The sequence below is a fragment of the Meleagris gallopavo genome, chromosome 1 (genome assembly GCF_905368555.1).
Source record: "Meleagris gallopavo chromosome 1, MGAL_WU_HG_1.1, whole genome shotgun sequence".
In the NCBI taxonomy this organism is placed as follows: domain Eukaryota; kingdom Metazoa; phylum Chordata; class Aves; order Galliformes; family Phasianidae; genus Meleagris; species Meleagris gallopavo.
Genome location: NC_139404.1, coordinates 108440189 through 108457333, shown reverse-complemented (window position 1 = coordinate 108457333; position 17145 = coordinate 108440189). Strand labels below are relative to the sequence as shown.

The 17145-nt window shown below is 42.3% G+C and overlaps 1 protein-coding gene across 2 annotated transcripts in view; it reads right to left on the bottom strand.

Moving 5' to 3' along the window:
• The window catches only part of AGPAT3 (1-acylglycerol-3-phosphate O-acyltransferase 3), a 96373-nt gene that overhangs the window by 18587 nt on the left and 60641 nt on the right, over positions 1 to 17145 (bottom strand). For both annotated transcript variants that reach the window (XM_085209314.1, XM_085209320.1), the window contains one exon: positions 1970 to 2196. In XM_085209314.1, the coding sequence (XP_085065440.1) occupies positions 1970 to 2147 (178 nt within the window). In that variant the 5' untranslated portion in view covers positions 2148 to 2196. The remainder of the gene's footprint in view (positions 1 to 1969; positions 2197 to 17145) is intronic.

The following is a 17145-nucleotide window of genomic DNA, read 5'->3' as shown; positions in this document are numbered from 1 at the left end:
GAGATGATGGAGAGGTGCTGAAAAAAAAAAAAAGGCAAGGCCAGGCTTACTGGAGTTTGTGGTATGAAGACTCTTTGCAGGAGGGGATAGGATCTGCAGGGCTGCACTCCAGTGGGGTCTGTGGGGTATGGCTTAGCCCTACTGCTGGAGTAGCACTGAGTGGGGATAAAGTGCTTTGTGCGTGGCATAGAGAGAGAGCTCAGCTATCACAGTGAGGAGAAGACAAAGAAGATTGAGCCCACTGGTCTGACTTGTCCTTAAATATCTGATTCACAGTTCCGCCAGATTATTTGAATTCACTAGTACTTACCATAAGAAAGCTTTCATGCTTAACCCACCTCTCTATTCTACCTTTACTTTTTCCTTGTCCAAAAATGTTTGCCGTGGACACTAGATAGAGTCTGTCTCCTTTCCCTTTTGAAGCCATGCTTTATATACTTAAGAAGAGCTATAGTAATACAGCCTCATTTTCAGTGGACTATAATATAGGCATACACACCAACCACTGCATATCTACCCTTACACACCATTCTTCTGCCAGACTGGAAGAGAACCTTTTATTGAAGGTCATTACTGCTACGGAGAGATCCTACCTGAAAAATTCTCAGTCTCAAATGAAACAGTTTCAAGAAAATGACCAAAATGAAGCATCTAGAATATAATACCAAACTGTAGGTTCACTGCCAAAGGTTTCCTCATAATAGAACACATTTTGTTATGAAGGACAGCATTTGAACTGCTACATTTCCACAGCTTAATTATTATAAATCACAACCATAGTGCATATTCTCTGGCTTTTCCACTACAGGCCATCAGCACTGTGAATCCCATGTAACATTTACATTCATTTTCACAGCTTAATTTCTCACTCATTAAATTTATAACAGGTACAATACATTTATCTGTCTTCTCTGAATCATTTTGGACAATAATTTCCTTTCTCCTGTGCCTCTGAGACAGTAGTCTGAGTAGGTGGGACAAAAAGCACAGGAAAAGGACAATAATCTTAAAACACAACCAAACTTCGGAGAATTTTTGTTGGTAGTACTTCACACCGATGACTTAAGAAATGTGGGTGCCTGTCAGTGGACTGCTCAGTGGTAATTTAGTACTTGTTCAGCTGATTCATTTACCCAAAGCGGGATGCTGAGCACTAAGGTAAGTGGTTGCACATACTGGGTGAAGACGGAGAACAGAAATAAAATAGATGATTCACTACTGAAATAGGAGGTGACATTTGAACTAAGGAGCCTTCAGAATGTTCATTTCAGAAATCTAATTTCCTGTTAAACTGTATGATGGCAAATGAAACCATTCAAGATGGGGAAGTTTTGCAAAGTCTCAAAAGAGGAAAGCGAAGCAGCTGAACTCACTGTGTAAAGCTCTCCCAGATGCAGAAGAAGGAAACTGTTCACAAGAGACACGGGCGTCATCGACAGATACCGTGGGGTGTGAGAGAATTCTGAAGCTGTCACATAGTCCAGCTATAAAGGCATCTATTCTAGATACTTTCAGACAGACATCTGTCTTTGCAGACTACACAGAAAACTTGAGCTCCTAAATAAGAGGTCAACATGGTGCCTGTTCTAAACATCTGAAGCAGTCTCTGTGAATTCCACTTGCTCACACTGCTTACCAGAGGCTCCAATGCAGGGTGAAGATGTTACTGATCAGCAGTTTCCTACCCAGCAAGGAGGAGTATATAGGGTTGTACAGGAGCTTTACTTCCCACTTCTTTTACAGAACAGAGGGACAGTATGTCTCAGTGACTTGACTTCTGTACATTTGCCCAGTATTTCAGAAAATACAGTGGCTCTGAACTACTCAGAAAGAGTCTACTTCCAACGTAGCAGCTCTCTTTAGTGTGTGCGTATATTTGTAGATATTTTTTTTCTTCAATTAACAAAAAGAAACAAAAAACACTCCTCTCCCCACCCCCAGACCTCATGTCTCCTTCAAGCATACTCACGGCTCCAAAGTGAATAGGCAAGGCGACAGTTTACTCGGCGATAAAACTGCTTGTTTATGGGCCAGAGGATTAGTGTGCATAGTTGAATGAAGTTAATGATCAGTCCACTCACAACAAAGACGAACCCAATAAGGAGGTGAACAATGAACTGGGTCTTCAGAAAGGCAATGAAGCCCATGATAACCACTCAGAAGCGTGTGCAAGGGCCGTCACTCAGAATAACTGTCCTGCAAGAGAAAGAAAAGCATCTAATTGAGTTTGGATTCACAAGTCCTGAGAAAGGGCAAAGCAGGAGCGCTGAAACAGTTCATGCAACTTCAGCAACTGTAATCCAACCATATAAACTCTTTGCTCTCCCAGTTTGCCTCATTCAGGTTTTCATAGAATAAATCATCGATGGTACAAATCACTTCCAAAAACAGAAAGGAACATTCATTTGCAATTTACAGCTCACCAAGAAGATCTGAAGATGAACCCTCACAGTTCTCTCTTCAGACAAAGATCATATAATCAGACAACACTGGGAGGAACGCAGACCCACGCAAACCAGTCAAGCCCTCACTAGTAAATAAGCTGGGCTGCAATTGCTGTGCCTTCTGGGGTTGCCGTCCCTGAACTGCAACAGGAGTCTCATCTTCCCTGCCCCCAAAAACAGCATGCTGAGCCTTCAAGACTGTGCAAATGAACTGATGCCTTCCTAGCCTGCCCTCAAAGCTCAGCACACACAGCAATTCTGAACAAGCACAGACCGAGGGCAGGCAGGTGTTACACAGGCTTTGCTACATGTTTGCTACTACCACAACAGTACAGCAGTCCATCTGCAGGGCAAGTTGTTCACCCTGCAGCAGATTTCATGATAGAAAGAGCACAGCTGGTCATCAAGAGCATCAGCCTGACAAACTAAGGCATGGAAAGGAAAATTAGGTATTTCCTAAACATGCAAAGACCATGCCGGAGCAAGTGTAATAACTTCTCACTTTGTCAAGCCATAAACCAGTTAGTAGGGGGAAAAAAGTAAAATAATAAAAAATCCTTAGGCTATGTAGCAGTACAAACTTGATCTGGGAAAGGTCTTGGCACAGAACATGTCCACTTCTGAATTAGCCAGAATACTTAACCTGGGCATGGGCCACGTTTATCCCTCGTGCAGGAAGCTGGGTAATGTGTGAACCAGCATAAAGTCATAGAAGCTTTGACAAGTCTAATCCAACACAAATCCTGCCAGTGTGAACATAACTGAACAAAACATTTCAAACAAGAAACCTGATTGAGTTTATTCCAAAACTGGCCTTTCTGATCGGCTGTGTACTAGAAGATCTTCAATGAAGCCAACCAGGTTATCAAACCACAGATTCAGTGCTTCACCCCAAAAATAAAAGCACACTCCTAAATTTCTGCCAAAGTTTGCTGCAAGTATTTATGTTTTCTCTCTGCAAGTGTTGCAAATGACTGGAGCCACCAGTAGATGGTAACAAGTACATTTGACAAGATGAGCATCCAAAGGTGATGCTGAAGTTCCTAATGCTTGAAAACAAAGCACCTTCCAGCTGTGAGGAATCAAATGCCACCTGCTTACATTATGGTGCTATTTATAAAACTCAACAGTAGTTTTACTTGGCAAAGCTTATTCTCTTAATGTCTTTTCTACATCTGAGTTACTGCCTTTGAAGCTACACAGTGTCCAGCTTTTTCACAATTAAAATCTCTTTGCATGATTAATAATCTAGTTACTTCTGAAGTACATTACAGAGGGGAAAGGCACTATTGTGCCTACCACAGAAAGCAGAGCGAGTTGAATAAGCTGATATTGAAGCTCCTGATGAATAATCTAAATTTTCCCAGTAAGAATGAAAGAAATATTTCTTCCAATAATAAATTATTTCAGGAACAGCTGCTCGGAAGCAGAAACTCATGTTTAAAAAAAGCAAGTGATGCCCTCCTTCCTCTCTCCTCCCTCATTGAAGAGCTGCAGGATGTAGTTATCTCCCAGAAACCCAAACCCTGCATCATTGTTGACAGGTACCATTCCATTCAGGAGTATCACCATAGTACTCAATGTCTAGTGCCCTAAATCAGCAATGGGTTCATTTATCTTTTCAGCTAACACGTCCTTCTCACAGAATCATTTGGGTTGGAAATGACCTTCAAGATCACCAGGTCCAATCAGCAACCTGACCTACCAAGTCCCATCGTTCCAGGTCCACTCATCTTTTAAATACTTCCAGGGATGGGGATCCCTGCTCCAATGGTTGATGTGAAGATATTCTTCCTAACATCCATACTAAACCTCCTCTGATTCCCAGTAATTATTTCTCAGATTGTGACTTGCCTTCTGCACAGACACATGCAGGCAGCTTTCCTGATGACTGTATCCCTCACAGTCATCAGACTAGTGCTTACTACCTCCCAAGTCACAGTTTAGCCCACTGCAGAAAAGGATTATTAATAAAGCACATACAAAAAGCATGAAGAAAAATGAAATTTCAAGTATTATCCTCAAATAAAATGATTGGGCTGCACTTCCATAGTCTCTTTGCTTCAAACAGACTCTGGAGCACTTGGTATTTGCCCTATAAACTAAGGACATTACCATATTAGGCACCAAAGAACATGTCATGTGTTCAGTGGAAAGCTGGAGACAACATGGCAAGTTCCCTCTCCAGCTTTGTTGTGTGTGGAAATAGCATCTATCACCCTTGCTCCAGTGCCCTACTCTGCACTCTGGCATCATCTCTTTGTGGATCACGAGAAAGGTAAAGAGCAAGTAAAGAAGAGCTGGTGTCCATTTTGCCAGTCCCTCACTTAACTGCTCTTGATTTTTTAAGGTATTTATTAAGTTCACCTTAACACAGGATTTCTTTATTCTCCTGCCCACGTAAGACAGTCATGCAATTCAGGACATACTGACAGGCAAAGGATGGTCAGCAGCTACTGAATCACAGAGACAGGCTGGGAAGAAGACAGAGAAATTTTGATGGAAAGAGGAAAAGCAGAACTTCTACATCTCATTGACATATATAAAGACCAGCTAAGTGAAGTGCTTAGGAACTGAGCATCTGCTTCAGCTTAGACAGCAAGTCTCAGCACGGTTCACTTCTTTCGAATACGTAAGCATGTTCACTGACATGCTAGTAAAATCTCTCAATTTTACTCCCTCCTTTCCCAAAGCAACTTGTATCTCCACAACACTGACCCATAACCACAAAACCTCTATTTCTAACTGTTCAGCCGCAAAGAGAACCACAGATAACTTTTCACAGCCTCAAAAAGGTCTTACTTCTCACACTCATGCCACAGGGCAGCACTAATGTAAAACCCAGCTCAAAGCAAGTGGCATACTTTCAATGCCTTTAAGTGCCTTATCTCACAGGATCAATTGACTAACAGAGACCACTCCCCATAATATTAATCTTCTCCAACAAGAAAATTCTTCAGCAGTCCTGACTAACCAGGGATCTCCCAGCAGACTGGAAACTGGCAGATGTGATGCCCATCTTCAAAAAGAGCCAGAAGGATGATCCTGGCAGCTACAGACCTATCAGTCTCATCTCAGTGCCCGGAAAGGTTATGGAATGGATAATCTCAGGAGCCATCATGGACCAATTAAAGGTCAACCAGGGCATTAGGCTCAGTCAGCATGGGTTTACCAATGGTAGATCCTGTCTGACAAACCTGATTTCATTTTATGACAAGGTGCCCCGCTTAGGGAATGAAGGTAAGGCTGTTGATATGGTCTACTTGGATTTCAGTAAAGCCTTTGGCATTGTCCCCCACAACATCCTCATGGAGAAGCTGCTGCCTATGGTTCGTATGGGTGAGTGCTCCTCTGAGTGAAACACTGGCTGGATGGCCAGGCCCAAAGAGCTGTGGTCAGTGGAGATAAATCCAGTTAGCTACTGGTCACAAGTGGTGTCCCCCAGGGCTTGGTACTGGTTCTATTTAACATCTTTATTAACGATCTTGATGAGGGGATTGAGTGTACCCTCAGTAACTTTGCAGATGACAGCAAGTTGATCTGCCAGAGGGGAGAAAGGCACTACAGAGGGACCTGGATAGACTGGATCGATCTATGGGCCAAGGTTAACTGTATGAGTTTCAATAGGGCCAAGTGTTGGGTCCTGCATTTTGGTCACAACACCCCCAGGCAACCCTACAGGCTTTGGGAGGAGTGGCTGGAAAGCTGCCTGATGGAAAGGGAGTGTACTGATGTACTGATGGACAGATGGCTGAATGTGAGCCAGCAGTGTACCCAGTGGCCACGAAGGCCAATGGCATCCTGACTTGTATCAGGAATAGTGTGGTGAGCAGGACTAGGAAAGTCATCCTGCCCCTGTACTCGGCATTGGTGAGGCCTCACCTCGAGTACTGTGTTCAGTTTTGGGCACCTCACTACAGAAAGGACATTGAGGTGCTGAAGCAGGTCCAAAGAAGGGCAGCAAGGCTTGTAAAGGGCTTGGAGAATATGCCCTATGAGAAGAGACTGAAGGAACTGGGGCTGTTTTGTCTGGAGAAGACCTTATTGCTCTCTTCCAATACCTGGAAGGTGCTTACAGCACCAACAGCAGGGTTGGCCTCTTCTCACTGGTGACAGGACAAGGAGAAATGGCCTCAAATTGTGCCAGGGTAAGCTTAGGTTGGATATCAGGAAGAACTTCTTTACAGAAATGCACTTACAGAAAAGCACTGGAATAGGCTCCCCAAGGGGATGGTTGAGTCACCATCCCTGGATGTGTTTAAAAACCATTTGGATGTGGTGCTCAGGGACGTGATTTAGTGGAGGGTTGTTAGAGTTAGGGTAGTATGGTTAGGTTGTGGTTGGACTCAATGATCTTTAAGGTTTTTTCCAACCTGAGTGATTCTATGATTCTTAAATACTTTATACCCTTCTGAGCTCCCACCATGTTTACCTCATTCTCAACTAAAGGGCAAGAGCTGAACGCTAAGGCTCCACATTCACACAGATTCACAACCAGAGATACGTGGTTCTCAGTTACACCATCATTCTCTATTAGCCATCTTTCTGCATTCATCACAGTCATAAAGATTAACCTGCTTTGAGACATCTACATCTCTTTTAAATGTGGCTCAAATCTGCTATCAAGCTCAAAAGCCATTAAAAAGCAGAATGGCAGAGAGCAATACTGCAACTCTTTCATTTCATTAAGAAATCAGCTTAAAAATGAAACAGATGCAGCACAAGCCCTGAGCACATTACTGTCATTTTGTGAAATTTATATTTATTTGTGAGCTCCGAACTAAAAATGAAGCCACTAATCATTCTATGCGCACAGTATTTCCAGTTTTAACTGCAGGTTTTAATTCACTTACTGCTGCTACATACATACAATCCTCTGACGTTCGTAAGGTATGTATGAGTAAGAGCACAGAATTAGAAATTGGTCTTCTGGTTCTAATAGTCCAACCCAGTGAGAATTAACATGCTTACAACAACCAAAGCTGCTGCAGCAGTACTGACATTGTTAACCTTTTGTCTTCAGGTTTTTGAGCATGCCCTGTTTCAGTTTTCCAGTTGCTTCTGCTCCACCAGACAATGTTAATCTCTATTTATGAAGCTAATTATTAATATCTTTTGCTCCGAACCTGTTGCCCCCACTCTGATTTCAAGTATTTTGCCTACCCCCATATTTTTGCTGGTTGAAAAATTAAGCAAAACCCTTATGAGACTGAATTCTGCCATTTGCTCTTGTATTTTAAAATACTGTACTTTTCAAACTGAGCTTTGTGAGCCTCACTGCTGTCTGTAAAAACTTGGCAATCCTATGAAAAAAAGCCAGTAACGCTGCAAGTCAAAAGCAGTACAAAAAACCACTTTGGTGGTCACGTCTCATCAAGAGTTTCCCCACCGTTCTTCAGAGCTCTATAAACTCTGTTTATCAGAAACACATAAAGGATAAACCAAAACTCTTTTATTTTCAAAGAGAGGACTATTTGTTCCGTGACCTGCTCTGTGAGTGTGAGTGGGACTAGCATGAACAGCAGCACCTGGAGCTGATGAAAACTTCTCTCAGTACACTTTCCGCCTTCCAGTTTCACAGAATCAAGAATTGCAGAATGGCCTGGGTTGGAAGGGACCTCAAGGATCACCAAGTTCCAGCTCCTTCACCACAGGCAGGGCCACCAACCTCCCCATTTAATACTAGACCAGGCTGCCCAGCGCCTCATCCAATCTGGCCTTGAACACCTCCAAGGACGGGGCATCCACAGCCTCTCTGGGCAGCCTGATCCAGTACCTCACTCTCATAGTAAAGAACTTCCCTCTGACATCCAGCCTAAATCTCCCCTCCCTCAACTTCAAACCATTTCCCCTTGTCCTGCTGTTATCTACCCTTTCAAAGAGTTGATTCCCCTCCTGTTTGTAGGCTCTCTTTAGGCACTGAAAGGCTGCAATGAGGTCACCCCACAGCCTTCTTTTCTCCAGGCTGAACAAGCCCAGCTCCCTCAGCCTGTCTTCATAGGGGAGGTGCTCCAGTCCCCTGATCATCTCAGTGATCCTTCTCTGGAACTCCTCCAACAGCTCCCTGTCTTTCTTGTATTGGTGTTTCCTCTAATGAACTGATGCACTTCGCTTTTAAAACCAGCTATGAAAATCAGTACTGTAAGCATCTTTGCCCTCATCTCCCTTTATAGTATTAGAAAGCCCAAGAGCACTAACCATCTATCCATCAGTCCAGGCAGAGTTGTGAGGAAAAGCAGTGACCCCCCAGGACTCATTTATTTCAGAAGCACAGGTATACCACTGGCAACAAGAGCTGTGTAAGTAGCTAGAAAACACAGCTTAGATCAACAGCAGTGAGTCAGAGAAATGCATATGAAAGGAAATAAGGTGTAAAAAAGAGTTCTGGTATCCATTTGAACAGTCTGTACCAAGGATTCTCCAGATACGCTGTAAAATAATAGTCAACTACTCAATCACATCCCACACAGCATTACAGATTGTCTACTACAGACCGAGCCTTTTAAACCTGAGCATGACAGGAAAATTATCTTAGTTTCTAATACAATAGAGATCTAATTTCTCTGCACATTCTTCAGCCAAATGCAAAACTGATTCAGAGTTCATTAAAAAAAATCCTGCATGTCATGAATTTCCAAAATTAAGGTGTATGGAAGAGAACATTAAGCCAAATTCAACACACAAAGATGAAAATTTGTTTCCTAGTTGTTAGAATTAAAAACACAATCTCAAATAAGGGAAAAAAAAATGCAGAGTTACCATCATTAGAATTTATTCCTTGAATTATTTTCAATCTTGACAGCACCAGTTTCTAGAAAAGGTCAGGAGCAAAAGATCATCACCATGATCTGGTGATAAATATGTTTGCTACATTGGTCTGGTTCTCCAGCCCATTAAACCATAGAAACTTCCACTATTGTCCATAGGTTTGGCTCAGTATGTTTAGAGATTTTTGATGAGTCTATTTCCCCTGAATAGGAAGATTTTGCTTGACTCACCATCCTAATGAGATGATGGTACTTCAAGGTCAAAATAATAATAAGCTGTGCATATTGCTCTGACATTCATGATCACTTAATAAGTGCACTGACTGAACAAATTACCTGGAGAAATTACGCACAGCAGAAGAACACAAAGTAAAGTGTAGCAGCTAATGCAATGGTCAGTCAGAACAATGACAATCACCGCATCAAAGCTGTCTGTAAACATAAGAAATAGAAAGCAAGCCATGTGAGAAGCACACACCCTCAGCAGAAGAACCAGTCCCTGCTCCTGACTCCTCCATTCTCCACCACTCTTTAATGTTACTACCAAACTGAGTTTACTGATAAGATTTAGGAGAGAGTAGGGTACAAACTATCATGTAGCAGTGTTTACTTCCACAGAAGGCCATCTTTCCATCCCACAAACCCCACACCAGGAGATGGCCACAGTGAGGGGCAGTCTGGATACCACCTGTGGAGCACTGTGCTACCCAAACTGTCCTAGAAGAAATGTCCAGAAGGGTCCATACATGCTGGGATGTCAGCCCCAGCACTTCTGCCTGCTTTTGAAAGTGGAGCAGCTTTGTATCAAGTTGCTCAGGAATAACAAATAAATAACCCACCAAGATTACCAGTTGTTTAACTCGTATTTATGAGATAGAAGACCACAGAATATGTGAACAAAGCAAAGAAAAGCATTCCAATGACTTGATGGAATCAGGAGGGAATAAAACAGCTCTTGATAATACTTATCTCTGCAGTGGAGGGGCAGACTGCCCTGCCTTTCCTGCCCTAAATGAAATGGAACTGACACGATTAAACCTCCTCCCTAGCTGCAGAGAGTGTTGCTTCTGCCTCTGCTGGAGGTGCAATTGTATTTTTCTAACTTGTTGCAGCTGAAAAGATGAGAAGGATTAAAACGGCTATTTTCCAAATTTAATTTCAACCACTTCCTTTCATTCTCTTCACATACAAAAAAATAAAGAGAGCAAGTATGCCCAAATTTAATTTCTACTAACATTGTACTCAGTTAGCTTAGTCTCTATTTAAACAAATGGATCAGATAACTGAAATGAGTCCTGGTTTGCTTAGAAATGCACAAACTGCAGAACAGTCACCACAAGGAAGAACTGCTCTAGGAATCTCTTCTTGCAGGCATCTCTACCTACAAAGAAAATGGATATTTTCATAAGCAGTTTCTGCTCATGACATGAAAATGGGAACAATGGTGTTTTAAGTTCAGTGGGTGGAAAAAGCCCAGGCAACTTCTCTATTTGGACTGAATATCACTGGTGGTGACATCATTATTTCCATAGCATGGATTTGATTCTACAGGATTCTTGTTTCCACCAGTTCAAAGGCTGGATGCGCATCTATGAACCTTAGCTTTATTTCAGGAAGACCAATAGTTGTAAGTTTAGCCAACTTAGGATGGTTTCAACTACAACATGTCGTTCAAAGCAGGTGTTTATCTCTTAGTACTCTCCTCTGTACGTGCAACACCATTTGTCACCTTTCAGTCTGCAGTTTGGTGCTTTGACTTCCATATAAACAGTACTGAAAGTTTTGTTCACAGAATTATAGAACCATTAAAACTGGAAAAGAAAACTAAGCTCATCTAGTCCAATCACTGACCTATCACCACCATGCACACTAACCATAGAATCATAAAATCACCAAGGTTGGGAAAGACTTCCAAGATCATCCAGTCCAACTATCTGCCTATCACCAATAGTTCTCACTAAACTATGTCCCTCAAGACAACATCTAAACGTTTCTTGAACACCTCCAGGGTTGGTGCTCCACCACCTCCTTGGGCAGCCCATTCCAGCACCTGACCACTCTTTAAGAGAAGTAATTCCTAACGTCCAACCTGAATCTCCCCTGGCGCAACTTGAGGCCATTCTCTCTGGGTCCCTCAGTGCCACAGTGTTGTTCGTCATCAATCACTTTTCCCTAAAACTATGCTATTACAAAAGTCTTAACTGCATACTAAATTTAGTTAGATAATAATTTGCAAATTCTGCTAGTTTGCTTCATTTCTCACAGATACATGTGGTTTTCGTGAGTATATTCTCATTTAGACATACCTGCAAAAACCCTTGTAGGGCTACCGGACTGCAAGCTTTGAGCTCAAGTTCTTTCTGTGACATGCTTTCTATCAAGAGAAAAACAAAACACACCAAAAAACCTAAAGCCATAACTGCGTCCTACAACCAGTCTGATTTTGAAAACCATACAAGACCTCCTAGTTTTATCTTTAATGGAAGGGGAAAAATCAACAGTTAGGGATAAAAAATAAAAGCTATTCAATTCCAGCTGCCCGAACCAAAAAGGAATTGTATTTGAGTAAGCCTTACTGCAGCAGCACGAAGCTAAACTGCACATACACATGCATGTTTTAAGGCACCAGCTTCCCCATTAAAGGGTGCCAGAGGTCCCACACCTCCCCTCCATGCTGACAACTATTAGTGTGGGCTACATGGGTCTGTCTTTCTTTGCAGCATTACAGAAGTCAGCCTCTCAAATAGTGCCTCTCTAGAAGAAATGAGCAGGCAGGCTCTACTACAGAGAAAGAGATGTAAAAATCAGCCCAAGGTGAGGGGGGCTCGTGTTCTCAGCAGCCTTTGGCATGGCAGGGCACAGCAGGAAGGGATGTTTCCGGCTCTTGCACAGGGAGAGGAAGAAAAGCAATGCTGCAGTGTAACAGAAAGAAAGCACAGAGCAAGACATTTGATGCTGAAATGTTTGAGCTAGAGCACTGTGCATTCCGTGGGCTGTAAGACAGAAATAGGAACTATAAGCAGTGTTCCATGTTCCTCGTGGCTCCGGACAGGCAGTCGCACATCACTGTCAGAAATGGCTGCCAAACACCTCCTGCCAGACTTACTCCTCTTAGCAACTTGTAGGTCTCCCCCTGTCTGTGAGCAACTATTCCTCCCCCTTGCCACTTCAGCAAAAGCCCAACAATTCCTGTTCCCACTAAGGGAGATGCGAGGTGCTAACCCTTGCTCGCTCCCTGCTTTCCTCTTCCTTCTCTCATGCTGTACTCCCCTTTTTGTTACACGTCCCAGCAGCTTCCTGGGTCTGTGAAAGAGTCCCGCTGTGTGCCACAGCAGATTTATGCCATTCAACCACAGTGCCCAGCGCTGCAGGCTCTACCTGCCCATCTGGTATTCAGCTGGTACATCAACCCCAAATGCTGAACAATGCTGTCAAATTTCCAGGTTGCACTGGCTCTGAGAGTAAAAGCAGGCAGGGAGAAGCTCTTGGACAACTTAGCACACCCCAGCAGGTCTCACGGTTCCACTTCAGGTCTCTGACAGACGGCCAAATATTTTCCATCCAGCTAAAGGCTCTCTGCAATTTCATTCCCAGTGCAGCAGCAAGGTGCTCTGCCCAGCTTCACGTGCACATGACATGCAGCACTAAGGTGTTAACATTGTAGATGGTTAAAATTGCAGCACCATGATGCAATACCTGCCAAACAGTATTTCATTCCTCAGTGAGATCCCAGAAAGGGCTTCTGTGGCATCTTCTGCAAACATTTCTCATCTCTTTACCCCCTGCACATGAGGCAGCAGATACTTGTGAGAGCCAATAGATAGATGGAGCTTACTGCATAGCTCGGCAGCAGCTCACACATCTAACCACTGCTCTTGTGATAAGCAAAACAGCCACCAACATTACAAAACATTTCAGCAATTCTGAATGCTTGCCATGAAAAACAAGTTAGCAAGCCTCTAAAACCGACTGTATCTGCATGTTTCTGATTTGCTTCCAGTTACACCATAGGAAATCTTTTCCTTTATGCCAATTTACATTTGTAGGATGCTGTAGATGTAGAGCATGTCCCCAGAGGCACCTTGGATTGCCCACTTGCTTGCATTGCTCACATTTCCTGCTGCTGCCAGGTGAACCGGGTGCCCAAGCTGTGGCTCCCAGTTTGTGCATAGTGCCACAGCAATGGGGCTTTGAGATTGCAGGGTGTCAGCCGGCCAAAGTGGGAGATGGATAGAGAAGGACAACAATTATCCATATAAACCTGCTCTGACAGCCCCTTATCACCTCCTCCTCAGGCACTGGTGTGGCCTCACCTCAAACACTGGGTGCAGTTTGGAGTACCATGGGGCAAAAAGGCCATCAAGCTACTAGAAAGTGTCCAAAGGAGGGCTACAGAGATGGGAAAGGGTCTGAGGGCAAGGCATATGACGAGCAGGGTTTTAAAAATCACTTGGCTATGACATACATTTAACATGCAGAGCTTGTTTCAGCAACTTCCAGGAGCGCAATTGTAGGCCTCATAGAATTTCACCTCAGCCCTGGAGTTATGCTTGTATTTGGAAGGAAATGGTCCATACGTAATTAGCACTGTAATCAGGCACAGAGAGGGAACTCAGGAGAGCACAGACTCAACAATTAACAAGTAATGTTGCAAGGCAAGGCTGGCCATAACAAACGTTCTTATGAAGTCAGCACATGATCTATTCTGTCACAGTGCAGTTTACACGCCTATGTGAATGCTACAGGGTATCTGTGATAAAACTCGCATTTTGACAGAAGCAGCAATGCAGACAGAATATCAAATCTCTTCCCTCTCCACAAAAGTAATTGATTCCATTTGAATTTTTCCTGCACAGTCAAGGCACAGATGATCAAACAAAGTGATACGAAAGTTAGAATTCATCTTACATATTCTCTTTTCTAATAGGACTGACAAAAAGGAGCAGTTCTTTCTAACTTTTAAGTGGCTTGGAACTAATCCTTGCTTAACATTTAACTTCACAAATGTTAAAAGAAATGCGTATGCAATGAATTTTTGTTCTCTGTACTCACTTGTTGTTGTGCCATAAATACCTCAAATACTGGAGAGCACTGTTGGGCTGACCAGCAGCAATGGTGCGGAAGCACAGCACTTGTACCCTTGTCAGCTCCAACCTCCTCGCTGCAAACTCCAGCTCTGCTTCACGAGAAGGTGGGCAAAAGCAGCACCACATACACACTCACATATTGTGAGTCAGAAATAAAACTCGGGCTTTTAGCCTGATTTCCAAAATGATTAAGCACACTCCAGTTGCTGAAAATGATGAAAGAGGACTGAGACCAAAACTTACTATGTATACGTATTACAAACATTTAATTAACCACAAAAATAGCTCAGGCTGCAAGTTGCCTCTGTAAGCTCTTCTCAGCACAGCTGAAAACCAGCATTCCTATTATTTTGAAGAACTCAGGACTTTTGCCCCATGTAACTGGAGGTCAAGTCAAGATTTAAGCACAAGGAAATCACATTCTGCTTTTAGCATCTCTATTATTTTCAGCTTTTCCTATGGAAAAAATGCTGATACTTACATTTTCCTCTCAAACGCAATCACTTTCAATTCCTTTTGTGAAAAAGACCTTTTGCCTTAATTATTTCTGATTTTGATAGAGCTAGCAGGTGTAGAGAGACTATTTTCTCCATTTTGACTCGTTCATTCAAAGTTGAAAACCCAACTGGGAGCTGAAAATGCAAAGAGCCTCTCACAATCTGAATAAAATAAAAAATAAAATAAAAAATGGTTGGGAGAAATGAGGCCTCAGTTTTAAATGGGGAGAGACTTTCCATGGTACCTAAGTCTTGGTTTTTGTTGTTTCAGTAGAGTTCTGCTCTTCAAGTGAACATGTTCTAGCTGTGGCTATCCTTTTCCTTTGTAGAAAAAGTCCAGAGTGGATTTTCAACATAATTTAATGCCATTCCAAAGCCTCTCATTCTTTCTGAAGTTATAAATAGTTTGCCTTTACAGGTAAAAATGCATAGTTATGAGTGCAAAAAATAGTACAATAATTATAATTGGTATAATAAAATCAGAATTTGATGTCTGTGTGCCAGTAATAGCCCTTTTTAAGCATTAAATGAATGCTATGGGGAAAATGCTGACAAATATTCAAAGAACAACACACTTAAACACGTTTGTGCCACCCTTGACTTCTGCCATGCTTTCTAACTTTCTCAACTTCCACTTTGTATCAAGTCTCTCCTTATGTCCTAAAATTGGAAGTTCAAACAAGTTTTTCGACAAGCAGGTTAAAAATAAAACCATTTAGTTCTTCTCCATTTCAGAGCAGGAATTTTCAATCGGACAGATTAGCTTAGAGCACCCTTCCCCAAAGTGCCTGCTGTGATTTACACTGCCAGCATGTGGCTGGAGCGCTGATGATCTGCTAGTTGGTTGAGATGACAACAGAGTAATTAGCTGCAGTAGGTGATTTCTTAAAATGTTTTAGATATTTTTTTCCATAGACTTAAAAACCAAAAAAAAAAAAAAAAAACCAAAAACAACAACAACAACAACAAAAAGTGTAATGCCAGTAAGTTAGCACTCCTCACAGACCAAGGATTTATGGAACTACAAGTGAAATACTGTATAAAAATGCATCATTTGGATAAATGGCCTGTTTTTAGATCTATGCACTGTCTCCCCCATGTCAAAAATACATGGCTCCCAGCTGTCCTTTGGAATCACTCCCAGCATGGGCAGATGTTTTCCAATGTGAGCCATACAACTGCAAAACGAAAACCTGATATGTGCTATTGCTGAGGTCAGCAGTCAGTTCAGTCTGAGAACTGCATATGGAGAGAACAAACCTTCAAAACTGCAGCTTCCCTGGATTCCTTCAGAACCAAGGCAGGGAGGACGCACAAGCATTATTGTTGAGTCTTCTGCCACAAGTGCAGCTCAGGTTATTAAGAATGGGAAAAGAGCAGTCTTGAAATGCAGACAAGCCTAGAGCTGAAAGCAGAGAAGACTAAAGAGGAATAAAGGCACAGAGCAGGACAGAGAAGCAGAACACCCATCCATCAGACCATGCATCCCTCTGTGATTTGAATTTGCAGTATGAACACGTCTTCTGTCCATCAATTTTCACCTCCAAGCCAATATATTCAGCACGTTATTTCTCTCCCCTCACTACATTTGGTTATTTATATGTCAGAAGAAATCCTCATCACTTTATTTTTTTCTCCCTATTTGTTGAATCTGTGGAGTAAAATGACAATCTGGCATTCTGACATCAGTCTGATTGCTACTATCATGTCACAGAGGCATCATTAATGTCACCACCACAACACTTTGATTTAATCAGGCAGGAGTTACTTAATAATTGGCAGGGGAAAAAAAATCTATATTTGTCATTTCCTAACTGCGGGCACAGGAAAGGAAGCCGCATACACTCGTGCACATTTCACATTGTGGCAGCCCTCTTCAGCTCTGTCCATGCATCAGCTTCCTTCAGCTACACTCGCTCCCCGTGGACTAGCAAAGCAATCACTGGTCAATCCAAAAATTTCTCAGACACATCAAGAGGATAGTAAACCTAAAATATCTCTATCTTTTCTCATCTTCTCACCATGCAAACTTTTATTTTCAGGAGTGCAGCTTCTAATACTAGCCTCCAGAGAAAAACAAAGGTTTTTAATTCTCCCCTCATCATAGCGATACGTGTACTAAGTGGAAAAAGTCAATTTAGTGAAGTGCATTCGATGTTATTCCTGAACACAAGATACAAAATAGTACCTTAATGCTTTGTGAGTCTTATTTTTAAAATAAGTTCCCAAGAACTCAAGTTCCCATCAATTTTCTGTCACTACAAGTCATTTTCTTAGCCGTGTTTCCAGCTAAAAATTTTCTGAACATGGGTTATTATATTTCGAGAACAACATTTTTTTCCTGACATTT